The 9,794-nt window shown below is 40.4% G+C and overlaps 1 protein-coding gene across 1 annotated transcript; it reads right to left on the bottom strand.

Moving 5' to 3' along the window:
- Positions 1-171: 171 nt before the first annotated feature.
- LOC115118277 (probable E3 ubiquitin-protein ligase HERC6) lies at positions 172-9,299 on the bottom strand. The gene is made up of 23 exons (XM_065003884.1): positions 9,014-9,299; positions 8,213-8,369; positions 7,982-8,064; positions 7,346-7,573; positions 7,073-7,164; positions 6,199-6,326; positions 5,921-6,078; positions 5,696-5,745; positions 5,483-5,574; positions 5,244-5,303; positions 5,034-5,130; positions 4,748-4,931; positions 4,380-4,531; positions 4,067-4,189; positions 3,767-3,865; positions 3,449-3,628; positions 3,020-3,160; positions 2,461-2,627; positions 2,290-2,359; positions 2,135-2,205; positions 1,599-1,782; positions 1,214-1,316; positions 172-836 (listed from the first exon to the last, which is right to left on the bottom strand). The coding sequence occupies exons 1-23, from the start codon at positions 9,231-9,233 to the stop codon at positions 625-627; spliced, it is 3,051 nt and encodes a 1,016-aa protein (XP_064859956.1). The 5' UTR covers positions 9,234-9,299; the 3' UTR covers positions 172-624.
- Between the last annotated feature and the right edge of the window lie 495 nt (positions 9,300-9,794).

Raw genomic sequence — 9,794 nt, 5'->3', positions numbered from 1 at the left:
TACATCAAATGCCACACTATTACAGGATTACATACAGGATTACATCAAATGCCACACTATTACAGGATTACATCAAATGCCACACTATTACAGGATTACATCAAATGCCACACTATTACAGGATTACATCAAATGCCACACTATTACAGGATTACATCAAATGCCACACTATTACAGGATTACATCAAATGCCACACTATTACAGGATTACATCAAATGCCACACTATTACAGGATTACATCAAATGCCACACTATTACAGGATTACATCAAATGCCACACTATTTCAGGATTACATCAAATGCCACACTATATAAATAAAGAAAACATAGATAAATAAGTAGGCTCTTGAATGTATATTACTGAATGTATATTACTGAATAATAATGTTATTTTTATATATTACACTCAGAATTAGTAGACATTAAGTCAAGGAATGTTTTTTCAATAATAGGGCAGGCTACATATCCTGGATTTGCAATATTCACATTTCCAATAGAAAACCCCAAGGAAAAGGGCAACATTTAAAAGCTTAAAAATAGTGGAAAATCTGGAGATATATTGACATGTAAGAAACACATTGAATGAAATGATGAACACAGCAGTAGCCTATATATAGTGTCCATTACTCCTTCCAGAAGCCTCTGTTGTGGGCACATGCCTCTTTGAGCCTGGCCAGCAGCATCTCCTTGGAGGGGTAGATGGGCAGCAGCAGTAGGAAGTGGCAGGTAAGGGATTCTGGGAAATGTAGTTCAGTAGAGTTCTGCAGGACTGCCACCTTCATCTGAATCTTGTCCATGCCCAGGATGGGAGCGCGATCACAGCCCGTCAGGAACACTGAGAAGGAGGGGAGAGAGAGTGAAAGGTAGACAGAATGGGAAGAAATATAGTGGATGTCATTGTGTGGTAGGTAGCCTAGTGATTAAGAGCATTGGGCCAGCAACCAAAAGGTCCCTGGTTAAAATCCTTGAGCAGAGTAGGTGAAAATATGTTTTTGTGCCCTTGATTAAGGCACTTAACCCTAATTGCTCCAGTAAGTTACTCTGGATACGTGTCTGCTAATTACTAAAATGTGTTCAGACAAAAATGATGTGGTAATGCTCTTGTAGAACAGGAAGTTCAAATATGCAGACAAAACCCTGAACCAGCATTATGAAAGACTGTATGGTTCCTCCAGTTTTACTCAACCGAGAGCAATTTAGTGCCATACTTACGGAGGAAAGCTTTCTTTTGGTCATCTGTCAGTTCCTCAAAAGCCTCCCAGAATGTGATGATGTTGGGATGTCTGGCATGATACTCTCCATCATACACAGTGTTCTGGATATACAAACCAAACAAATGGCAGCAATAATTAAACAATATTAAACTTGCACGCCATTTAAACGATTCACCACTCAAAGTCACACAGTATGTCACAAAGCACCATGTATAGCACATTATCTCCTAGTCCCAGTCCTAACTTGAGATACGCACCCATAACTTGACATCAAAGGAAATCCCCATTGATATAAATGCATCAACACTGACTGATTTATGCCCTAATTTCTCAAGTCAGCACCCAGCCCCACACTGAGTAATGAATGATGGTTTTATATAGACCTGTTTGAGCGTGTCCCAGTCGTAGTCCTCTTTCCCCACCATGACTCCCCTGAGCTCCTCAGGCTGGAACAACTCCACCACGTCCCTGTCACACACCTTGAAGAAGCCTCTCCTGAACTCTTCAAACACCTTCTCCGCTGATTGGTTGAAGGCGAGGTTCACGTAGGCATCAACAAACTGCTTCCTGTCAAAATAATGAATTGTATTTTAATATTTTTTTTAACAGAAAACAGAACAACCAGAAAGCCTGCTTGTTGTAACTTCTAAAATGTCAACCTTGTATTATGCATTACAGACAATAGAACGTAATGTGAGCCAGGTTGCTAGAGCAGGAAAATAATCCTGCAGCAACAGGAAATGTGAATTAATTGTGGATTATAATTAACCAACATTTTTGTAGGAGTTGATACATTTGTCGTATGGGAAAATCAAGTCTGAAGCCTTTTTAAACATAAAATATATACTACACTTTTAAAATGTCCAGGAAAGTTCTCCTGCAACAGAGTGATGAAATTCAGATCTTGGTGTAGCCATACCTGTTAAAACTTGTGACTGGTTTTCCTGTTTCTTTGGGATCCAGCTCCACCTTCTGGTCATCCCAGATCACCTGATGAAAATAAACAGTTACCACTATTCACATACTGTATCTATTGATATTTCATTGCTCAATCAGTTTCAATATTATACATACGGTGAAGGTCATGTCCAGGTTTTCTTCAACATCATCATCAGTGTAGTCCTCCAACAGGTACCGCAAACTCCTTCAATTACAATGAAAATGAATTCATGTTGAAACATTTTCATCCATTTCTAAGGGACACTAATTCAATGCTAAAATGTACATTCTAAAATACAAACGTACCCTCCCACAACAGGGTCAAACTCTCTCAGGTCCTCCAGTGAGGGCTTGACCCCCACCATCTTCTTGAACAGGGCCAGAGGGAAGGGCAGGTGTACAATGTTGTGGTTGTACAGGGCCATGCCACACAAGACACCAAACAGGAAGTAGCTCTTCTCCTCCACTCTGGGCTGGTAGTAAGGGTAGGTGGCACATGAGCCAAGGCAGAGATCAAGAATAAACATGAACAGGCACCATTCTTCTTCAAATAACTTGTATCATCTTTGTTGTATTATGTTGTCTGTTTACTGCAATTCAGCTTTTAGCTGTGAATGTGTACAACTATAAAACCTTGGTACATCAGGAGGAGAGTAGGGAGTGATGGTGATTATACTTGTAAATAATTCTATATTGATTGATACAGTGTAGATAGTGGCACTGTTGTAGTGGTTGAATCTCTTTCTGTTGCTATTAACTGACTAAATGTATTTAGATTGTTTTACTCAACTATTTTAATTTGCTTGAGAGTGCAGTGATTTATTATACAGTAATGACATCGTAATTCCCTAATTCTAGTTCTTACCTTGGCAGGGAACCAGACCAGTGTCTTGGTGTCGTTGTACATGAACATCTCAGACTCTGGTGCCAACAGCTCTTCAAATACATGGAGGAAAAAGTCCCTTTTGTTGACGAGCGACAGCTTCATGTCCTCCATAAACCGCACCTGAGGGATACAGTAAGATAGGCCACATTTAGGTTGAGTTCTAGACTCTACCACTGGGCACAGACGTCAATTCAATGTCTATTCCACGTTTGTTTCACTGGAACCAACGTTGATTCAACCAGTGTGTGTCCAGTGGGTAGTGACAGTCTAACATTAAAATGTTAAATCGAGTAGCTGAGATTTGGTTTGATTTGGCCAAGATTAGTTGAGTTGTAACATTCGGTCTCAGGGATAATTATTTGAATGGTACTTTATTGTCCCTTTTGAACTGACAAAATATCATTTTACCACAAGTTCTCTCTGGAAGTAGTCATGATCTGCAGCACCCAGTTGTCTGAAGGTGTCTTCGATGAGTGACGGGCGCCTTAAGGTCAACTGGAAGACTGGAGCAGGGGGAGATTCTGGGTTGTCTCGGAACGTTCCAGAAGGACACATCACTGTCAGCCGGTGGGCTAGTTTGTGAACCTCCTGCAATATATAAACATACTTTTAAGTATATAGAACTATATACCAGCTTGGGGAAACACTATGTAAGGTAAACATAAATATGGGTCAATCTAATCTTATAATGAAGCCATATTAATTTTAAGTGGAATAATAGTTTACCTTTGAAAAATGTGCATGAATGTTGAAAACAGCCATCTTGCATATCAGATTCAACACAAATGGGAAACGGCAAAAGATGACAGGCATCTCCTCCATATCCTAGAAATGACACACACAAAAACACAAGTAAATCTCAACAATTTATTATGGGTCTCATTTCTTTCATATGCTCTGAAGTGTACGCTGATGCCCAGTGGGGAGCCACCATATGACTTTTCCCCCTCATCTTTTAAGAACAAACTTAGAGGGCCAATTCATAATTTTTCTAATTTAGAGATAGTTCATATGTTATTTTATTACCTCCCTTGTTGACCAAAAACGCCAAAGCTTCACGTCCTCCATAGGAATGACGTTACCAATGATCTCTTCCACATAAAAGGTACTGGCTGGAACTTTCTGGATTCTTCCAGCCCTTTTGTTTGCCTTTGACATAACATAATGATACATTTCTACATTCCATCACAAATGTCTTGTCTGCAATAATTCTGAATTATTTACGATAAAGGACTGAACGGTTAATGAGTTATGTTGGAGGATGATCAACTATTGACAGAAATATAGAAAATTATCAAAGCATAAAAATGATTGACAAGCAAGGTGCATGGACACTGACTTTGTGGAGCTGCTTGAGGAGTTGTAGCAAGAGTTTGACTCCAGGGTTGTGGGTAACCAGAAGACCATTCCTCAGCAGGAATGACAGGGCATTCTTCCACATCAGAATGTGCTTAGTCATGATGGAAGGCTCCAGTGACGACCACCAGTCTTCTAGAATACAGTAGAAAATGAAGTGCATTATGACCTTATTGTAAATTACAATAATGTTTGCATTTCATGATATTGCCAAAAAAGGATTATCTCTCAGTGTATACACTGGTTATGTACTGTCAGCCATGGTTCAATTACAATAATATTCTAGTCATTTTTAACTGATGCCAAATGTGATTATTAGCCGATGATTGGAAAAGGTCAGGGGTTATTTACTTAAAGTTTTCATAGCCGTTTCATTCAGATGGTTGTTGATAAATACTGCTAATGTCATGACCATGTTGATGACGTTGTGGTCCTCGTGGAGAAGAGAGATTGTGGGTAGTATCAGAAAGATCTCTGGGGACTTGATGACAGCTGCTGAAATGCAAAGATTTTCCACCAGTGGCACAATGTTTACCTATTTGGAAAAATAACAGAGAAATTAGGAGAGTAACATTTAGTTCTGTTCTAAATATATATTCATTTAACATATGGGTTTAAAGAGTAAGTTGATCTTAACTGATTTCCTAATCCAAGGTATGTTCAGTAGCTGGTCGAAAACCTGGCTAGCAGCCTCTAGGTCCACTGTCAAAGCTCCGGCTGCTTGTGGAATCTCACTGGTCATAAGAAACCGAGGGCATAGCATTAGCAAGAACACAACATAGTCCTAACTGTACACATACCGTTTTCAATTCAAACTATCCAAACCTTCCATTTTAAAATGACTTACCTGGCTTTGGTGAAACTGGCCACAAGACTTGAACTTGTTGAGAACATCAAGGATATTTCTCTGTGTGAACAAATGTGGACACATTTGATGTTTCAGTACAATTATACTATAAGAAATATACTGTAAAATAAATGTTTGTTTATGTCATTTTTAGTTAGCTAGAAAAAAAAGGAAAAAGAAAGAACCTTTGTCTACGGTAGATTGTATGTTTTAATATTTAATGTAAATAATAAATTAACCTTTGCGCCTCTGCATTTCCTTGCTCCATCGACAGCCATTTTTGCAGCTTGGCTTTATCTAACCTCCCGATTGGCTGTTCTCTTTCAGAACTCTACAAAGGCAGATAAAGCAATATAATACATCTGAATATCTCAAACATGAATTAGCTGCTTGAGACATTTAGAATGTTCCAGTCTCCCTATTATTGAGGTACAAAAGGTCAGAAACATTACCTCAGTGGTGTAAATGAAGTTTGAATTCCATCCCACTGATATCTTCATGTCTGGTAAAAAAAAAGAAAATGTACAGAAGAGGTTGTAGGGACATAAAATCTCGTAATGTGTTCTTACTCAGTCACACAAACACTACATAGTCAGTATGTAACTGCATAATAGCATTGAATAGAATCAAATACAAAATAGAATAGAAGAGAATAGAATACACATTGTATCTGGTACCGTTGTGTATGACTGTTGCTGCCCCACCAGAAGCCCTTTTCAGCAGCACTGAGGTGGGTCGCAAGCAGCCCTCCGTAATGCCAGTCCCTAGCTGACCTTTGACCCCACTGCCAAAGGCCCAGAGTTGACCTGAGGACCCCAGCACCAGGGTGTGATGGCTGGCAGAGTTACAGTAAGACAAAAACACAGTCAGACTGAGAATGTTCAAGATTGTTTTCCTATCTGTTTATTATATGTGTATATATGTGTATAAGTAGCATTATGCTGTTGGTCATTACCTGCCACATGCTATCTGTGAGGCCAGTCCATCCATACCCTCTACCAGTTTGGGTAGGAGTTTGTTAGCTGATGCGTTGTGCCCAAGCTGGCCTCGGCTTCCCTCTCCAAAGGTGAACACCTGTCCACCCTAAAGACCACAAAGAACCAGAACCAGTTGTTGACATGTCAAGGCTGTTGTTCCTGGTCTAGTCAGGTCAGGGCCCTAATCACTTTTTAAAGAGACAGTATAATAGTATTGAAGGGTCGACCTTTACTCTGGTAGCCCTGAGGCTTGATCTGTAATAACAGCCATAATCAGGACATATTTTCTATTCTGTAATAAACTGTAACTTCTCATTTAGTATGAGACTGTATTCATGCACTCAGATAACAACTTGTATGGTTCGTTGTGTATCCAGACACTTGATCATTTGTTTTTCACCTCTGTTCAAGGTCATTTCATATAACTGGCTTTATTTATATGTGATGAATTGTATCTTCGAGAGAATGCCGACTTTGTGTGCAGAACTATCTCCCAGTGGGCCCACTGTTTAGGACATTAAATACTTTTTATGAACTAATGAACAGCTATCGGATTTGTCTCCTTTCACACCAACATCTCCCTTGGGGCCTTCATTAAAAATACAGTAATGATATGATACCTTGGTGAGAACAACAGTGTCCCTCTCCACAGTAATAGCATGATACCTTGGTGAGAACAACAGTGTCCCTCTCCACAGTAATAGTATGATACCGTGGTGAGAACAACAGTGTCCCTCTCCACAGTAATAGTATGATACCTTGGTGAGAACAGCAGAATGTGCCTCTCCACAGTAATAGTATGATACCTTGGTGAGAACAACAGTGTCCCTCTCCACAGTGATAGTATGATACCTTGGTGAGAACAGCAGAATGTGCCTCTCCACAGCTGATGAAGGAAACCCCCAAGACTCTGAGAGCAGGCACAGAACAGATGTTGAACCGGCCTGGCAGGGGGAACAAGCATCATACAAGCATCATGCAATATTCCCACTCTATATAATACATCTGTAAAACAACTTAGTGGTTATAACAAATGAATCCAAGTTCAAATGAGAAAATGCTGGTGGATAAGCCTGATTAGCTTTTTATACAAGTAGCGTACGAAGAGAGAGAGTGTCGTAGTACCTTTCTCATCCACACGGTTGAGTCCCAGCTGCCCAGCCCTGTTCGCCCCACAGCAGTAGACCAGGCCTGGGAGGGTGAGGGCCAGAGTGTGGGTTCCTCCAGCTGCTACCTGGGTCACTGGGACCCCTATGAGGGAGCGCACAAGGGCAGGTATGGGCTGCAGAGGGACTCCCTTGCCCAGGCCCAGCTGTCCATGGCTGTTCAGACCCCATGAGAACACCTGTCCTCCTGTAGAAGACAAGGAAATTACATATTTCATTACAATTACATCACAACAATTCCAGAGTTACATTCTTTCCTAATAAATATAATCTCACTGTCCTTTTGATGTTCACTCTTAGAAAAAATAGTTATTCAGCTGTCCTCATAGGAAAAGCCGTTTTGGCTCCAGGTAGAACACTTTTGGGTTCCATGTAGAACTTTGAGACAAAGTTCTGACATGGAACTCAAAATGGTTCTACCTGGAACCAAAAAGGGTTCTCCAATGGGTTCTCGTGTGGGAACTGCTGAATAACCCTTTTAGGTTTAAGACAGCACCTTTTTTTCTAAGTGTAGTATAACTGATGCATGTGGTTGTCATAGTTTAGATGGAATGCAGTCTGTGTGAGAGACATCAGTAGGTACAGTATGTTATACCTTTAGTCAGGGCCAAAGAATGGGAATTTCCACAAGCAACCTGTATCACTGTTATCGGCAAGGGCGAAGGTATTGGAACTGGTCTGTGAAAAAAAAAGGAGACATCTAGTACATATTGTCTTTGTTCGTGATCAGTGGAATCCAAGAGGCCTCTCATTACTTGACAATGTAAATCATAGATGATATTTCACTATCAAGATCTATTTCAAGTTGAAGTGGAGGTTTCCTTGCCTTGGCCTGGGGACTTTGGAGACAGTAGTAGGTGCGATGCCCAGCTGTCCCTCACCCCCTGCCCCCCAGGAGTAGACCTGTCCTGATGCGCACACAGCTACAGAGTGGTCCTGACCACAAGCCACAGAGACCACTGCCCCCAGACCCTCCACTGGGGCTGAAACGGGTAGAACACACAGTTTTATTTGGAAGTCCTATGTCTTGGAAAGGGTTAAATACCATTACATTTGGATTCACTGGTGACACTAGGGCAGTTTAACACCCTGATGATAAATGAGTTCACCGAGGTGTGAAATTGTTTTGATCGACTTTAATCATTTGTTCATGATGCCTGTGATGATAAATGTTCTAATGTAATGTACTTGTTATCGTTTCTTGTAGTTTTAGATTTTATGTCCTCAGGGCACCATTGACTAAATGAAAGTTCATAATCTTGAGGATGACGTAAATTACATAGCAACAGTTCACCTTCGTTCTTCTGATTTGGATGGAGAAACGAAACTGAAACGATGTTGTAGTTTTATTGAGTGATAGTGTTCCAATTTCTGAAAGTTGTGGTAAAGTTCACTAGGCTAAATATTGGCTACTACACATTTTAATATAATCTGTAATTATGAACAATATTGTGAAAAGAAAATGTTAGCATAATGATAAAGAATAAAATGATTATAACGCAAGCATCATTTTAGCCGCACTTTAATCTGAAACAACCTACATAGCGATCATTGCACCTATTCTGTACATAGCCTACATAGCGAACCTTGCACCCAAATATTCAGATATCATTAAATTATATATTACCTGGTAGTTTTGAATCTCTGTTCCTCTGTCTGCCAAGTTGTCCCTTTGAGTTGCGCCCACATGATAGGATCCTGCCATCTACGGTGAGAAATAAAGTGTGTTGTTCCCCACAAACAATTTCTGTGACTTTATCAGAGAATATATTCCCTGCTATCGGAAGAGACACATTCTCAAAGGTTAGACCAAACTGTCCACTCGAACCGTCTCCCCAGCAGAACATGATGACTGACTGATGAATGACTAAAGTGTGTGGTCCACCTAGGAAGACTGTACAGGGCACTACCTGTGTACGTGTGCGCGCGCATGTGCCTGTGTGTGAGCTACTTTTAGTAAAATATCAGAAGGCATTAAATCCGATTTGCAGTAGTTATCAATGATCACTGATTTTCCAGATCGTATGCACTGCATAATTGACTGAACCCCAATAATGAAAATGTAAACAGTTTGCGTTGATTGGCCCCAATGATCTTATCTGAGGAACGCTCAGCTATCTGATCGATAAAGTATAATTGGCTTTCATTAATTTCGTTTATCATTCTTTGGCCAATCAGCAGAACAGAACGAGGGTTCGAGCCTCCGAGGGTCGTCACTAGTAACCACATTCATAAAGTCATAATTATGTCTAAACCAATGACGTCACCAAACCCGGGCTTTGATTTTATCTCAGCCCAAAGTCTTTTGACCTGCTGCAATGAATACTCCAAACATGAGTCCTGGCCAGCCCTGCCTTTTTAGTGTTGCCTACAACCAGCAGCTATGTGTACGGTGGCACTTTAGGAGG

Source organism: Oncorhynchus nerka, linkage group LG18, assembly GCF_034236695.1.
Source record: "Oncorhynchus nerka isolate Pitt River linkage group LG18, Oner_Uvic_2.0, whole genome shotgun sequence".
NCBI classification, from domain to species: Eukaryota; Metazoa; Chordata; class Actinopteri; order Salmoniformes; family Salmonidae; genus Oncorhynchus; species Oncorhynchus nerka.
This window is presented reverse-complemented; position numbering and strand designations above follow the sequence as displayed.

What these genes read in the sequence shown, in the direction of transcription:
- LOC115118277 (XM_065003884.1), bottom strand. Translation starts at nt 9,233, where the DNA reads ATGTTCTGCTGGGGAGACGGTTCGAGTGGACAGTTTGGTCTAACCTTT. An exon ending in GCCAGTTTCACCAAAGCCAG is followed by an intron (nt 5,131 to 5,243) that starts GTAAGTCATTTT and finishes TCTTATGACCAG; the next exon opens with TGAGATTCCACAAGCAGCCG. An exon ending in GTTTTTGGTCAACAAGGGAG is followed by an intron (nt 3,866 to 4,066) that starts GTAATAAAATAA and finishes TGTCATTTCTAG; the next exon opens with GATATGGAGGAGATGCCTGT.